General features: G+C 39.6%; 1 protein-coding gene across 3 annotated transcripts in view; it reads left to right on the top strand.

The window, feature by feature from the left end:
• The window catches only part of ecel1 (endothelin converting enzyme-like 1), a 59,982-nt gene extending 43,140 nt beyond the window's left edge, over window positions 1–16,842 (top strand). For 2 of the 3 annotated variants that reach the window (XM_035912199.2, XM_035912198.2), the window contains 8 exons: window positions 307–365; window positions 6,176–6,227; window positions 9,651–9,718; window positions 10,210–10,358; window positions 11,454–11,519; window positions 12,085–12,180; window positions 14,957–15,033; window positions 15,306–16,842. In XM_035912199.2, coding sequence (XP_035768092.2) covers window positions 307–365; window positions 6,176–6,227; window positions 9,651–9,718; window positions 10,210–10,358; window positions 11,454–11,519; window positions 12,085–12,180; window positions 14,957–15,033; window positions 15,306–15,405 — 667 coding nt within the window. In that variant the 3' untranslated portion in view covers window positions 15,406–16,842. The remainder of the gene's footprint in view (window positions 1–306; window positions 366–6,175; window positions 6,228–9,650; window positions 9,719–10,209; window positions 10,359–11,453; window positions 11,520–12,084; window positions 12,181–14,956; window positions 15,034–15,305) is intronic. The other variant, XM_006801179.3, reaches the window with a different exon arrangement.
• Window positions 16,843–17,048: the final 206 nt, after the last annotated feature.

Here is a 17,048-nt window from a genome sequence, read left to right as displayed (position 1 = left end):
GAGCATTAGTCATTTGTGGGATTTCGTGACAATCGATTGGACTGGCTTTAAGTGGATTACCATAAAGGAACTGTCCGTGTTTTCATATGCAGAAAGGAGCTTTAGCCGTGGGACCCCACACACTGAATACTTCTCACCAGGGGGTTTAGAGAGAGAGACACACATACACAGAGGTTTTTTTGGATTCTGTTCCAGATCTGGGTGTGTTTTCAGTGGTGATTTCAGTGTGTGTGTGTGTGTGTGAGAGAGAGAGAGAGGAATCCCTTCTGTAAAACCCTGTTTGTTTGACTGTTTTTTTCTCCTCAGGTGGCTTCTCCCCCCACAGGCGCTTAATGCCTACTACCTCCCTAACAAGAACCAAATGGGTGAGTGTGTGCCTTAACAGTGTATGTGCTGATATTTCTGTATTCTCTGTCATCTGTTTCCTCACACCCACACACACACACAGACAAACGCAATCCTTCCTCCATTTCCATTCTGCACCATGACGTGGACTGCGCATTAGTTACACACAATTACACTATGTTGCCGTCTGTTTCCAACAAGCCAAATACGATGGCCGCGAGAAGAAGGGAGGGGGAAAAAAATCCACCTCCTCATATCATATTCCCTCTCATCGCTCACTTTCTACTTCGATCTCCACCTCACATACCTAATACCCCCCTGGAGGAAAAACAAGCAGTAACACCTTCCCGAGTTTTAACAAATCTAGCCTTGCCGTGTCACCCCTCCCTCCCCCTCATTTTCTCCCAAGATTGGCCCGCTGCTGGCGTCTGCCTGCCTGCTGGATTAAATCTCTTGCAGAAAAATCAATGGCCCGCTCACAAGCTGATGCTGGAGGACAGGAGGATTCAGACAAACACAGTCATCAGGATCTAGACAAATTTTTGATTTCTCTTTCTTATTGCTCCGCTTAATCCAGTCCGCCGTCAGCTCTTCCTCTTCTTCCCCAGTATTTCTTTTCATCCTGTTTGCTCTTCTATCAAAAATAACGTTGGCCTTTTTAATTGCACATGTGACTGTTTGGCTTCCTTTACGCCGCATGGAGACAGATCAGCGGTTTAATTAAAATTCCTATTTAACACTCGTATATACACTGGTGTTCAAAGAAAGTTAAGCACCCTTTAAAATTGTAATTGCCATCCTAAGTGTATGCTAATGTTTCTCACAGATTGCATCAGATAAGATTGACATACGTAGGTGATGATGTAATATTGCATCAGCTGCTTCTTTGAGCCACATAAGCTCACAAAGAGTTGCAGTCATCGGCAGTGAACTTTTCATTTTGTTTTCCATTAACCACAGCAGTTTGGGGGCTTCTGACACCACTTCAGTTGTAATGACGTGGAAATGTTATGTTTAGCAAAACTGTTGTGTAAAGGTTGTAAAATTGATTAATTGCAAGATATATTTAAGAACACTGTTTATAGGGCCTGTTATTGAATTGAAGTCTTTTGTTTAAAGTACTATTTTGGTGCTAGTCAAAAACTTATAACATACTCTCCAGAAAGGTGGTGATAGTGTTCCACGCAAACAAGGTTGAGTGACCATCGTTTCTGGGTTGAACGAAAGGTCCAAAATGAAAGTTATGCTCATCTACCACCAGCACCTGCTTGACGTCTTTCTTGAACTTTCTGAGCAAAGGAATTTTTTTGATGCAAGAATTGCACATCTTTTTAATGTTTGAACAAAATAAATCAAACAAATGTTATTGCTTAAGAAAAGATTCCACAGCCTACCAGTCTCTACTAGGTCATAAGGATGGCAGTTACTGGATGTAATCATGATAAATAAGATACCAAAAAATTATTCAAATAATGATGATAAACTACATGAAGACTGCTCTGTCTGCACACTGCTGAGAAAGGATAGGCAGAGTTGTTTGAATCTGATCCTCATGCAGAAATGTGCCTAAAAACCTGAAAGTTCCATTCTGCCTGGTTTTAATTAAATACTAGATTGTCAAAGGAGCTTGCAAAGAAAAGCGTCTGGACTTCTTTAAGTTTACTTGAAGACGTTTCACCTCTCATCCGAGAAGCTTCTTCAGTTCTAAGGTCAAATGGTGGAGAGTCCCAGATATAAACCTAGTGGGAGTATCCCCCCACAGAGGGACAAAAGGACCCCCTGATGATCCTCTAATCGCCTGAGCCAAGGTGTGGAACTGGGTGTGGGTCCCAATCAGCCAGAGTTTCGGGTGAGTTCATTGTGAAACCTGGCCCCACCTTATCATGCGAATTCCTGAGGTCAGATGGCCCAGGATGTGAGTGGGCCCACTCACATCCTGGGCCATCTGGGACTCTCCACCATTTGACCTTAGAACTGAAGAAGCTTCTCGGATGAGAGGTGAAACGTCTTCAAGTAAACTTAAAGAAGTCCAGACGCTTTTCTTTGCAAACTCCTTTGACTACGATGACCTGGATGACTGAGAACCTTCACAGACATAAATACTAGATTATTATTGAAGAGCAGGGACTAATCCAACCACCAGCTGAAGAGTTTCAGGACGGACCCAAAGTTTTGGCACAGTTTTGGCTCATCCACCCATCTCAATGACACATTCTTTCAATCCAAATAAATAAATGTTCCAACTATCACAAATCCCACAGCCAAAATATGTTTTTCAGCATTAAATTTAGCATTCACCTTCATAATGCAAACCTTAGCATTTGTAGGACTTGTTTAAATATTCTCCAAAATTTTGTGCTGTGAAAGAGGAACAATACACATCCAATAAGGCCAGCCACAAAAAAATATTAATGTCCCCAGCTTTCAGTCTCAAAACTCACATTTTGCCTCTTCATTAAATGCTGACAGTGGCCTTTTCACACTAAAAGAGATTCTGGTTCTGGTGTAGAGCGTTAGTAAATCTGGCCCGTGAACTTTTTTTTCAGTTGACTTCTTTAAATATTTGTAGGGAATGCAAAGGGAGCCACACATGCAGCCAATCAAGATATTTTTTAAAGTGAGCCAATAGATTAGCAGCATTTAAGAGTGTTAGCCAAATTATAGAATTGAACACAAGCTGTGGAGCTCCACAAATCACTTTGATGTAGTTTTGCTTTTCCTCTCACAGATTTACTGTACTGTACTGTAAAAAAAATCCAATCTCTGGCAAAATGCAGCAATTAAACTTTGCAAGTGTGTAAAATTAATGTCTGGCTCTTAAACTACTATTTATTAATGTTGACTTTAATAAATAGCAAGCAATACATGGTATACAGAAACCTTTAAACATGTGGCACAGTTATTAAGTTCAATACGCAGATAAGTCGGGCTCTCATGGTAAATAATGTTTTGTGTTATTCTACTCATAGTGCAAGTCAACTGTAACACAGATTTCAGGTTTACACAGTGGAGTAGTTTATAATAACACAGCCCACCTCGGGAGGAATCCTGCACTCATCCTGAGCTGTCAGATAAATCTGTAGCTCTGATGTTAACTCTGTGAAAAGCTGTAGAATTCCAGACCAGCGAGTGTGTAAGGGAGAGAGATGGCATCAAAGTTAAAGAAAGAGCAGGAAACTATAGGAAACTATCCTACAGGAAAAAATGAGAAAGAGAGAGGAGACAGTGCCAGGGAGGAGAGAGGTGTAAGCAGTATGTAACTGATGAAGATCGTAAATCGGATTACTTCATGTTCTAAACTAAGTCTGTAATTAAACAAATAGCGCTACACCTGTGGCTATGATATATTAACTGGCATCTGCAGACTACCTGTCTTATCTAGTAGAGACAATTGTCTTTATGCACAAATTAACAATATTGTTGTCAGGAGTAATACTAAAAATAAAATGTTTTGGAATCCAGAGTTCCTGCTGCTTTGTGGGGATTTTGAACAATAAAATTGAGAAAGATATTGTTTATTAGGTGGGCAAACCTAACCTTAAAGTAACCTTGTTAACAAAACAACTTTTCTTAATAGGTTTATATTTAGAAAGGGATCTATTTTTAGCTTATCCTTCTAAAGGACCAATAGCTTATGGTGATTGTGCACCCATCAATAGTTCACGAGAATCGTTACTCCTCCTACAGTATTGGCCAGATTTGCACACAGTGATCACCTAACTGGTCATCACCCAAATTGTCCTCAATGCCAGGGACATATTTTCTCTTCTACAGGTGCTTTTTCATTTTCACAAGAATCAATACTCTTCATACAGTATTGGTCAGATTTTTGTAAAGTGAGATGAAGTAGTCCTGGATATGATTGTTTGCGAGCCTTTGACCACTCAGTGGATTAACGCTCTCTCCAGCCAATGACAACAACGCTTATCACTTTCTTTTTGTACTTTCAGGACCTTTAGAGAACACAGAAAACATGAAGCTTAACATCCTGTAAACAGCCTGTCAAAGACAATCTGATACATCAAGATTTAAGGCTGGATTAAATTCAAAGATTGACATCTCCAAAGGGCGCCAGGAGCTGCCATTTGAAATCTCTTTTGGACTTCAAGAGATGACAGTGTTTTTAACAAACTGAATGTTTTTTGAAGAGTGTATGAAAATGTGGAAAAGTTCAAGAGATTAGAGACTTTGGTGAATCCAGCTTATTTTCTGGGAGAGGCAACAACTTGCTTCTAATGAGACTGGTTTCTACATTGCTTCTGCGGGTTTGCTCAGATTTTACAGCTGTGGTCAGATGTTTACATGCATTCATCACAGGCACAAATATCCTGTGTCCTCTGTGGATTAGAGAAAATCCTAAATAAATGCAAACTTGTGCATCCAAACCCTGTTTTTTGAAGCCATCTGTGTTCTACAGTTAATAATGATTTTATGCAAACTTATTGTCACAGCTGTACATTTGGGCAAACAGAGGTAGTTTCTGTAACTGTCCTCTGCAGCAACTGTATTATTAGGTTCTAGATCAGGGCTGTCAAACTTAGGCTACGTCCACACGTACCCGGGTATTTTTGAAAACGCACATTTTTCTATGCGTTTGCACCTTTCGTCCACACGTAAACGGCGTTTTTGGTCACTGAAAACTGAGATTTTTAAAAACTCCGGCCAGGGTGGATATTTTTGAAAACTCAGTTTTTGCATTTACGTGTGGACGAGAAAAACGGAGAAAACGCAGAAAACGCAGCGTCAAAGGTGTGCGCATTTTTTGACGTCACACTGTGCGCCACGTTATTGTTTCGGTGAAATTAATTTCTACAATACTATTACTGTTAATTGTTCTCTCTGCAGTGTTTAAATGCTTACATATGCACACACAGTTACTGTCCCTCCACACATACGACTCGGTTCTGCTTCTATGCCCCAGCTTTGTTTACTTTTTCCCACCGAGGCTTCTAGACTTCTGATTGGCCAACATTTCTGCACGGTTAGGAATATATCGCCACCTGTTGCTTTGGCATGTTCCTAGCAGCGTTTTCCTTCATTTCTGCCTTTACGTGTGGACGGGATTATTTTTTAAAACGAAAACGGAAAATCTCCGTTTTCAAAAATACCCGTGTACGTGTGGACGTAGCCTCACTTTACATCGTGAGCAACATCTACCTCACTTTGATCTTTAACGGGGCAGATCTGTGAAATTGCCCTTTCTGTCAGCGTAAAGAAGTTTAACCACACACTTGGGCCCTGGGATATTTTAATGTAAGAACAAGAAAAAGGCACAAGTCTTTGGGTTTAAATTGTAGAAATAAAGGTGTAAAATTACAAGAAATCAGATAATTATTGAACACAGTAATTGTTATTGAATTACAATAATAATTTTTCAATTCACAGAAAATATCTCGTTTGTTTTGTTTTGGGGTTTTTTACTGCCGACACATTGTTAAAAATAGAAATTTCAATAGCAAATTGTGAAAAAAGGAACTTTCAATTGTTCATTTTTTACTCAGTTACTTTAGTGTTGTATGAATGTTCACGGAGGACAAATCATTATGAGAAGTTGTAAAACTTATGGACATGTATGACTGTCGAGGAAGCTGTTGAGGTTGCTGTTGTTGCAAATTAGAGTTTCTGCTGTTCTAGATAGTTGTTTGTATATTTATATTAATACCCTGGGCATGGCAGGTATAAAGGTTCAGTGTTTTCCATTTCCTTCAAACAGTCGTTCTTTCTCTATTCTATCAAGTGGCTAATTAGCACATTTTAGGGTTTAGCTTTTGGTTTTAGCATATCAGAATTTTACATGACTGCCTTCATGTTGCTTTTTTATCTCTTGCAGTCTTTCCTGCTGGAATCCTTCAACCCACTCTTTACAACCCAGAGTTTCCACAGTAAGTAGCTCTCTTATGCTTTCTGCCTTTTCCCTGCTGCTGTCTACAGGGAGCCAACAACATCCCCACGGCCACAACAAGGTCATTGAAGCCTGCGTTACTCTGGGAAGCCTCTGCTTCCCCTCCAGTCCCACCACACCTGATTAAACCAATTTAACTACCCACCAAGAGCTCAATTACTGAACAAGGTCCCGCTAATGGAACAGGTGTCATTTAGAGGTCACCTAAATTTGAGCCCATTGAGCAATATGATGGTGCATGAAAGCAGACAGCCTCCCTGTCTCTCTCTATAAGTCCTTTTTTCTCAGTTGTTTTTAAAATTATGAAGTTGCTTTTTTTTTTTTTTTAAAGGATCAGGCAGTTTTGTATGTTTTAGACAGTTAAAAATTAATACTCTATATTTAATGATTTTCGGCTTTTCAAATGTATCTTGCTGCAGATAGTTTATCAGAACATACCAAGAGTTCATGGAATATCTCACTTCCTTTCGAGCCACCACTTTTTTTCTACTCTACTGTAGGATAATCTATTTAAAGCTTTAGTCACACAGATGTTAACAGATCGTTCGAAACATAATGAGTTCTTATGGCCACAAGGTAAAGCAGGTTTTCGTGATTTATAGCAGAAATGTTAAGCTTTATTTCCCGTGTACCCTTATACTGTGACACATACTTTTGACCATGCAGGGAATCAAGAAAATCCAAAATAAATTCAGATTTGGTTTTGAAGTTTTATTTTTTGAAGTCACTAAATATGTGTGCTGCATAATCATTCCACCTCCACCAAAGAGATCAAAGAAATCATTAAAATCCCCAAATTACATTGATGTCCATGATGAATTTAAACATGTGACCACAACTGTTCTGACCACAACTCTGCGCGTATTAAACATGGCCAAAGTATGAAAAAGTAATGTGTGTTCAGGCGTCATACTGCTCTAAACAGTAAGTTTTTGCCCTTTCTTCTATTCTTGGCTCTGTATGATGTCAGACGAAGCAGCTATCATTGACTGTGGTCAGACACACAACTCCTTCTATGAGCATTTAAGCCCCAGCCACCTCCTGGTCTGTCTTTTGTTCAGCCAATCAGAAGAAAATCTATTTTAAAGTTGGAGACACTACAATAGCTTATTACAGTCAGTGGATGGTGTAAAGGCCTGTGGCGGTTTTGAGACAAACAGGAATTACTTCGAACTGCTATTTTAAGCTATTTTACAGTCCAAGAATAAAAGCTGAAATGAACATAACAGAATCTAAGTTTGATTTGTTTGGATTAACTAACTAATTAGAAAAAGTTTTGGAATTAAAGAAATATAATTGTTCACGGTGGTGGCAAAGCAGTCAAAAGTAAGCTTTAACTCTCCACAAGTAGTTTTTCATACAGTACTCATGTGAATTAGAACTGAACTATTGCCTGGAAGGAGGGAAATCAATCCAGAGAGTTTCAGTGTGGTCATAAAGAAAGCATTGCAGTGCGGCACCGAGGCAAGAGTGGGTAAACAGCTATTTTTCCACTCAACGCTCAACTCTCTTTGTTAACCAAAGCAGCAACTCACTGCCGCCACTACTGAGCAGCATTCCGAGCAGATACATACAATACAGTCCAAGTAGCTACACCTGCTGCATTCATACAGCTCCTCTGAATAAACACACACACATACAAACACACACACACTCACAAATATGGGCTAATTGGACCTAACGGTTGGTGTGCCCAACATTAGCTAACATTTCTATGTCTTCATTAGGGGTGATCACTACTACTTCCACTACCTGCTCCCATGCATGCTAATCAATATTAATTAATGATTGTAGGAGAGCGAGCGTGTGAGTGTGTGCGCACCTGTCGCCGTGAAGTTATTACTGCAGTAGCCCTAACCTCCCATAAACTCTCCCTATTTCTCTCACACACACACTTACACACACACACGCACACACCGCTCTCCACTATCACGTCAAGTATAATGAAGCTTCAATCAGCCAGTTAGTTTAGCGAGGGAGTTGAGCCCAGTGTGAGGCAGCGTATCGACTAGCTGTCAGAAAGTCATTTTCAGATGTAGCCATGTGAATAGCCCCGAGTCTGCCCTCTCATCGCTCTCCATTTCTGCATGTGCTGCAAAGACACCACACCCCAGCCAAGGGTGAGGGTGAAGGAGAGGTGAAGTGACCTGCTGCCTTCTGGGAGCAGGGGGCGACAAGAAAGAAATGTATACAAGTTGTGGGCATGTCCCTGTTTTACTTGGTGCTGAATTTGTAAAAATGATGATTTACGTTCACAGTGCAGCTAAAGGTCCCAGCGCTTATTGTTTCCTCACGTCAAGCTAAAATTTGATGTTTTCTAATCAATTTGAGCAAGGCAAATGTGATAGATAGCAATCTGAACCAAATTAGATCTCAAGTGCATCTGTTTTTCTTTTTTTACCTAGCTTGGCTGAGCAGATTTCCTAATGAGGACAACGGGACAAGGGAACAGAGAGAAAGGGCTAAATAGCTGACTTTAATGAGACTTTAAATCAATCAAAAGGCACAAAGCCTTGTTCTAAAGTCGCGGGAATGTACATACTGTCCAGACTTTGGACATCTGTAATACCAAGTTCAAACTAGAACATTTTCACCTGGACAGATTTCCAGTTGCACGGCGTTCCATGGGTTGTAAATAAATGGATACAGTGGCACAACCCAGCCTTGGTGCCTGTAGTCTAGAAAAGTTTCTCTAGTGACTGAGCTAAGCGGGAACATGGGGTCAGGGCCAGTGAGCAGTGGACTGCACAACCCAACTGTGTCAAATTCCTTTTCTTTGTCAATGTTTTTCCCTTACCTTAACCTGACCCAAACCACAGCTTCAATTAAAGACAAACAAGAAATAATAACTTAAGGACTAACAGAACCCAGTAATGCAGCTTAGCATAAAGACTAAGGTGAAAGGAAAATTGCTTACTTGGCTCAGTCCAAATGATACAAAATGGTTATAGCGTAACAGTAACACTAGTACTTGACCATTAACATATCCAGTCCAAACAACAATCACCAGCCAGGCTTACCCCCACCCCCCACCCCAAGATTTAGCTTCCAGCAGCTTCACACTAAGCTAGGTTTTTCAGGTTTACCACTTATTTAAAAAACAGATATAAAACTACCATCTTCAGCCAAAACAGTATACTTTCCAAAGGACCCACCAACTTTGGTGAGCACTGTTCTCACAATTCAGTTGGAGAACAATAGTGACTACAAAAACAGTGGATGAAGTCAGCAAAATGACAGCAAATCTTAAGTTTGCTACCATTTATCAGTTTGGATTGTATTCAGCAAACAGTCCTATAAAGAATGTTTATACATATACAGTGTACGGTGTAATATCCAGGGAGCTGTCAATATCAAGAAAGTTTGAGTTTGTGTAAGGTTCATCTTTCTCCTTTCAACTCAGGTCTCTGAATTATGGAGGAATAGGAGCAATTATCGGTCATGAGCTGACACATGGATACGATGACTGGGGTAAGAATTACAACCCTTGCACCCATTACCCACTGCAATAAGATCTGAACATCTATAGTTTTTTTTCCCATTTGTGTTACCATCATTGCATTGATAAGTTCAGTTTTACTGAAAAAGGTTCTGTGATTTATTTTTATATATATAATTTATTACATTTCTATTGGGCAGATGTGCAGCAAAGACTATTTTGAGGCACAATCTTTAACTTTGGTTTCCAGTCAAATGCGCTGCCCTGTGAGATCCACAGAAAAAAAAGCAAAGCTCCTCTTCCAGATTGTCCACCATCAATTGTAAAAGTACAAATATAATTTGGCAGGACCGTTTGTTCTGTTGGCTCATGAACAGGATACATTAACCACTATCAACTCCACATCTTTCAGTGTTTTGCCACTAATGGCTTGGGCATGCTGGGCAGATCTTTGGACTGTGAAGGAAAGTTGCAGGTTGTGTTGTCTTCATGCTAACACTCGCCCTTTTGCCCCTCATCTTAGTGATGCAATGGTTCATGTCCCTAGGGGGCCAGTACGACCGCCATGGTAACCTCAAACAGTGGTGGACCGAAGAGTCCTACAAAAAGTTCCAGAAGAAGGCCGAATGTATTGTCAAGCTCTACGATAACTTCACTGTTTATAGTCAGAGGGTGGGCTTTCACACACACACTTTTCGAGTTGCTACTTGTGCATACAATTTTTACAGTAGTACGACATATGTGTTTTTGATTTAAGGTTTATATAGAAAGTCAGTATCCTTCTGTGATATGATGCACCTTGATTTGTTAACTCTGATCAATGCTACTTTTGTTGTCAATTTTAGAGACAGTATGAATCTGTAACTGACCTAAGTCAGGTCTAAGAAAATAATCTAGAGCCAGTGTATAAGGATTTACAAGTTTTGAATAAAAAACATCACAAACTATTGAAATGGTAGCAAGACAGTTGACATAAGGTTAATATCTCAGATGTCAAAAAGTCAAAAACTTGGTTTCTGCTACTTCATTTTTGACCATTTTATTTTTAATCCATGTCTCTCCAGCCTATCAGCTTTAAAGAATACGAACTTTAATGGTCTGGTAATATGTTACTAGCTATATTGCCTTGTGAAACACTTAATATTAATAGCACTTTATTTATGTACTTTTTTCAAATGTAAAGAATCAGACTGACATTTTGAAAACTGCATTTATCCATTTTAACACGAAGAGTTAGACACGAAGATTGATACCACTTTAACATCTGTAATTTAAATATGAAGTTTGGCCTAGCGGATGATTAGCTTACAGTATGTGGCTTAGTTCAAGCTAAGCAAAGGGAAAGAACTGGGTTCATGTGACTCTCCCCACATGTAAGCCACGTAGGAACCAAACAATTATGAAATAACCAAATTAGTGCTCTTTAGAGCTCCTGCATGGGTATTTTTTTTAGTTAGGGATAGCATGACGCTAGCTGCTACCCCACCTTTTTCCAGACATTTGGCTAAGCTTAGCTCAGTTTCCTGGGTTCCTGGAGCCTATAGATACATGCAAAGATATGACAGATAAGATTTATTTTTAATCTCAAGTGATGTAATTGGAACAAAAAATGTACTTCCTAAAAGCAAATATGTTTCTGTGAAATAGTACAAGCTGCAAAAACAAAAACAAAAAAAATAAAAAAACTGTATTTCTACAGCTGAATAACTGCATCCCTTATGTACGTGACATACTGTAAAGTGTTTTACGACTTACCTTTGTGTGTAGGTGAACGGCCGTCTGACACTGGGAGAAAACATAGCAGATATGGGAGGGCTGAAACTGTCATACTATGTAAGTTCCGACTGATACGATCATTCTTCAAATTTGGTCACTGTGTGGCTCCGAGAAATCTAGAAATTAGAATTCACTCTTTTAGTAGGCAACCCATGAGTCTCTGCTCTGTCTCAAAATCCGCCTCTCTTTATTCTTCATAACCACTGTGCTTTGTTTGCATTAAAATAAAGAGCAGCAGTGCCCCTGAATCACGATAAAAGATAAACAATTTGATTTGAATTCCTTTTTACTTGAATACTTGCATGTGTGTTTTCTCAGATAGTGGAAAATCCAGGGTGCGGCATAATTAATTTTCATTTTGAGCAGCCCACATTGAAATAAGGAGTGTTTTGAGCACGCAGATACAAAAGTTAAAAGGAAGCACATGAAGGCTTTTAAAATAAGTAAATGGTGATACTGAATGCACCAGTAGGGTCATAATTCCTGTTAGTTGAGTCAGCTGGTTAGACTGATGGAAGTAAACATAATGACTGTTTTTTTAGAGGTCCTGTTTGGTTTTGGCTTACTGTTTAAGACACAAGTTGAGCGGGTACCATCACACTCTCCTTCTCTCTCTGCCCAGGCATATCAGAAGTGGGTGAGGGAACATGGTCCAGAGAGACCCCTGCCTGGCCTCAAATACACCCATGAACAGCTGCTCTTTATTGCCTTTGCACAGGTACACCAAAATCCTCTCCACAGAATTCACACCAGCGTATTTCATTACATTTACATATTAAATCCTTCCGCTGGCTTCCTCAGCTGGAGCTGCAGATCACAGAGGGCAGGTAGGAGCTACTGCTTCTAACATTAGCTGATGGCAGCATTAACTTTTGGAGGGATCCAAAACAGCAAAGTGTTGACGACAGTACAGTGTCTCTGAGCGCCATACCACCCATGTTCCTCGTAACTGTTATGACTCATCGTTGAAATTCATGGATTAATGTAACAGAGGCAAAATCTAGACACGCTTAATAACGCAACATGCAGTGTTTTAGGACATTTTTCAAAAATCTTGCCACAGGGAAGTGATTTGAAAGTCGTGTTATGGGTTTAGATTTGTTTGAAATGTCGTGTGTGTGTGTGTGTGTGTGTCTGGAGTGAATAACAGGCATAATTTTTTGCCTGAGGCAATTCAACCACCTCAAATAAAAAAATGAATGTGGTCAAGTTTTTGAATCTGCACAGCAGGCCAACAAACAAGCTTTTTCACTTATCAAAGAACAAATATCAGGCTGCATATAATGTATTTTTAAGGGTTGCTTCTACTTTTTGGTAAACAAAATGACAAAAATATGTTTGTTTCACTCAAGGTGATGTCCTTAAAATGAGTTGCTTAAAAAATTGGATTTGTTTAATTTCATGTGTGTTTAAATAGGACATATAGACCTCACCTCTATACTATACAGTATTGTTTGATCAGTTCAAATTTTGGCAAGGATTCATTTTATTACCAGTTCTTTGCCAGATATTGTTAATATTTGACATTACAATATGCTGCCAGATCCCTATAGTAGGTAAAGGATGAATGTAGAACTTCAGTAACCTATTTCATTTAAAGTAAATATTATAAAATTAACTTGAATTATTGAAAGTTGCTTAGCAGGGTAGCGATTCCTCAAGAATCCCACAGGGCAAAATATTTAAAAACATTTCCATGACTATATATTCATTGTATACATTTACATTTGTATGCATTGCAAAAACATGAAAATTTGTTAATTTGGCATTGTAAATTGCGATAGGTCTAGTGATGAGTGTTAATCTTTTGTCTGTTTAGCTGTGTTGTCTAACACATGGACTGGCAAGATGCTCAGGATAGACTAGAGGAAGAAGAGAAGTATTTATGGAGTCGAGCTGGAACTCACTTTAACCACAATGGATACAGCTGAGACATTTAATTTAGAGTTCATAACTTGACACGGATATGTCTTTCCTTTTTGTGAGCTCTGGGTAATTTTACCTCATCTGGGTATTTTAATAAAACTGTCTAAGATGCAATGCTCCCTCTAATTTTTCATGTGTCTGAGTGAACACACAAGCTCCCTGAGCGGTCCCTTGGACCACTGTGAGCAACATTAGACGTGTGCACTGTGGTCACGCCAGCATCGAATCCATCCAAGTTACATGGTTTATTTAAATAATCAAATTACAGCATTTATGTTAGACTACTTTTAATTAGCTGCTTTAGCCCACTTACAATGAAAATTAAAAAAAAATCTTGTTCATGACCTGTGTAGTATGTTAACACTATTGGAAGTAAAATTAACTTGAACTCCAAATTTGAAAACACAACTTTCTTCTTTCGTTTTTTTTATAAAGCTCTGACTTGTATTATGAGTCTGTGGTCTGAGAGAGAGTCCTGTAACTCTCTGTCTGCAAAATATAGTATATAATGACCAATGTTGTGCAATTAATTACATAGTTACTTCTTCAAAAAAGTAACAAAACACACAAACCTGATACCTTCAGGCCTGACAACAGGAGATGTATCACTGCTGTAACACCTGTAACATTCAGTAGTCGCCTCATTGTTCTGACACTACACACTAACTACACAAGATTTGGGCTAAACATCGCAAATCTCTCACATCTCAAAACACCGCCGTCACTCCTAAAACTTTCCCCTTTCCTAAACATCTAAATGCCATGTTGCCATATCATTTTTTGATTGGTCGACATGGTACTTTTTTTCGACGAATAGGAAAGGGTGGGCTTTTTTTGGTTTTGTTAACATAACTCTGGTTTTACGTATAAAGTCCACACTTTTTCCGTCAATTGTTCCGTCTGTCCTGCTCACATCTCCAATGGTTGTACACGTTGTCATTAACGTGGCTTCACTCCACATCAGCCACGCTGCTTTGCTAGCTAAAACAAAGCCTCATAGCCTGTCAGCCCGTTAGCTGCGTATATACGAATGTGAATCGCATTATTGGCTGGACTATGGGATAAGGTGGCACCGTTCTAATCCCATATGGGAGCAGCCAGTTACTTAATGACTAACACTGCAAAACAGAATTGTTAAAGTTTTAATTTCAATTCAGGTTAGTTTTTTTTTTTTGAGCGCAACGCAGATTTTCTGTGCGCAGAGACCGTGCCAGCAGTGCGCGCAGCTTAGAGGGAACATTGCTGAGATGTATTGAAGGGAATTATTCTTGTAAAACTGCTAACAGCTCCAATTATCTACAGGGAGCTCCAGCTGCTTTTTATAAGGGCTCCTGAAAAGATCAGGAAGTAGACGTTCATCTGAAAAGTACCTGCTTTAGCTCTTAAAACAAAAAGCACTGCACTTCCCTCTGAAACGTTTTGTGGTAGAAGTATTTCGTTTTTTTTAAAATAAATAATAGGTAACTCAAAATAGTATTTAATGCAAGTCACTTCCTCAAATGGGAGAAAGACAATATATTCAGCACAGGCTGTCCCACTTCAACTAAAGTGCAATGTTCTCTTTTCAGAATTGGTGTATGAAGAGAAGATCTCAGTCCATCTACTTGCAACTGCTAACTGACAAACATGCACCAGAGCACTACAGGTACTGTGAAACACACCTGGATGCTGGGGTGGTGGAGGGGTTGATACAGCAGGCAGTGTCGCACAGCGGCAGGGCCACTGACATACCAGAGGGAGAGATGGGGAATGTTGGTGTGGGTAATGTGGGTACGATGCAGTGCAGCTCAACTTGCCAGTTTGAACGACCTCAGAATAGGCACGAGGCTGGTTACATTACCTTTCTTAAGCTTTTCTTCATTTTTTTTTAATTCTCTGCATCACTACTAGAGCTTCCTGTGTTTCCTCCTTCTGTAGAGTGATCGGCAGCGTCTCTCAGTTTGATGAGTTTGCCCGTGTTTTCCACTGTCCGAAGAGTTCCCCGATGAATCCCACACACAAATGCTCCGTTTGGTGACCTCTCCATCTGGCATGGGATGACCTTCATGTTTAAAACTCCAATCCGAACACCCACTCCCCTACTACATCACCAGATCCAAAAGGATGGTACAGCGTTCAGCCCTTTCATAACTATGAAAGACACAGGAAGGAAATGTATATTTTCAACATTATCATCATATATGTTGAGTTCTTATATTGATTGTCCATTAATAACTGTACTAATCGAACAAAGCATGGGTCACGTGACCATTTATTGTGTATGTGCGTGTGTGTGTGAGTGTGCGTGTGAGTGTGTGTGTGTATTATATGATTATGTATGTATACACTGTATCATTTGATTACATATATTTTTCTATGTTTACATTTATTTTCAAATCATCTATTTTTGTATTTAGCTCACACACAAAGATCCCCCAGTTATTCGATTTTTAATCAAGCAACACGTTTTCTCACTTGTTTCTCTCCTTTGTAGCATCAACTAGAAAAATGAATGCTCTGTGAAGATTAAAAATTCACAACTCGTGTGATTTCAGTCCAGAATGTAAACTGACCGATTTACAAGAAAGCTGAGATGAGTAGCATCCTCGTGCCTGTCAGATCATCAGTGTTCTCTCTGTTTGGTATTGGATTTGTGTCATACTGCTGCACTCTTGTGGCTGCAGAGAGCAATGGTCAGTGTTCAATCGTCATGACTGTATCGTCTGGCATGCATTGGTCTCTTGTTATTGTGAGCGTTTGTACCGTTTTTTAAATTTGTTGATTTTTTTTTTCTTTTTAAAAAAAAACACACAAAAAGAAGAAAGTAGACTCGTGTTTTTCTCAGGATGTGTAGCAAAGTGAAACGCCAAATGGATCTCTCCATTCAGCCTACATCTCAAAGAAGCCAGTATATCAATCAGTCAAACATCAGACAAAAGTAAAAAAAGATTGAGTTCCCTCACCAGAATTGAAAGCACATGGAGCAACATGAGCTCTTTCTTTTCTCCTGGAGAACTTCTGCTATTGGACACTTCACATTTCCCATGTTTCCTCATGAACTCTGAGCAATTTCACACAACCTGGGACTCATCATACATTCACAGTAACTGAATGTATGATGAGTACGTATAACGCAAGCCAACATTCTGTACATTAAAGTGCAGCAATGATAGATGGAGAATCGTGCGTTTGTACAGTGTTACTTTAAAAAAAACAAAACTTTTGTATAAGGAATCTGTTGGTACAAAAAATTGAGACTTTTTGTACAGTAGAGGATTAAGATGTTATGGGTGTACAGTTTGTTTTGAAGAGAGTGCATGTTTCCATACTGATCGACATTCTAACTCTGATCTATAAACATGGAGGACATTGCGCGCACACTTCCGACTCTACAGCTGCTAGTTCACACGTGGCTGCTGTCTCTTCCTCTCTGTTGGTTGCTGTTTAATGTCTGAATAAACACAAAGGATCAGTGTGAGGCTGTCTGTGTGGGTCTGTGTGTGTGAGAGAGAAATATTACTCTGTGTGTCAGGCTTTAGCACTGTGAGTGTGTTACCTTGCGGGCTTGTGTCCTCCTAAGATGAGAGCCAGCTCGCTTGGCCTCCCAGCACTGGCTAGTAGAAGTCCACCTCTGCCACTCTGCCTGCTGTTTGATTAGAACCTGCACAGCCCGGCTGGATT

The sequence above is a fragment of the Neolamprologus brichardi genome, chromosome 14 (assembly GCF_056152115.1).
Source record: "Neolamprologus brichardi isolate AB-2024 chromosome 14, ASM5615211v1, whole genome shotgun sequence".
NCBI classification, from domain to species: domain Eukaryota; kingdom Metazoa; phylum Chordata; class Actinopteri; order Cichliformes; family Cichlidae; genus Neolamprologus; species Neolamprologus brichardi.
Note: the sequence above shows the minus strand (reverse complement) of the source record. Positions and strands in the feature narration are given on the sequence as shown.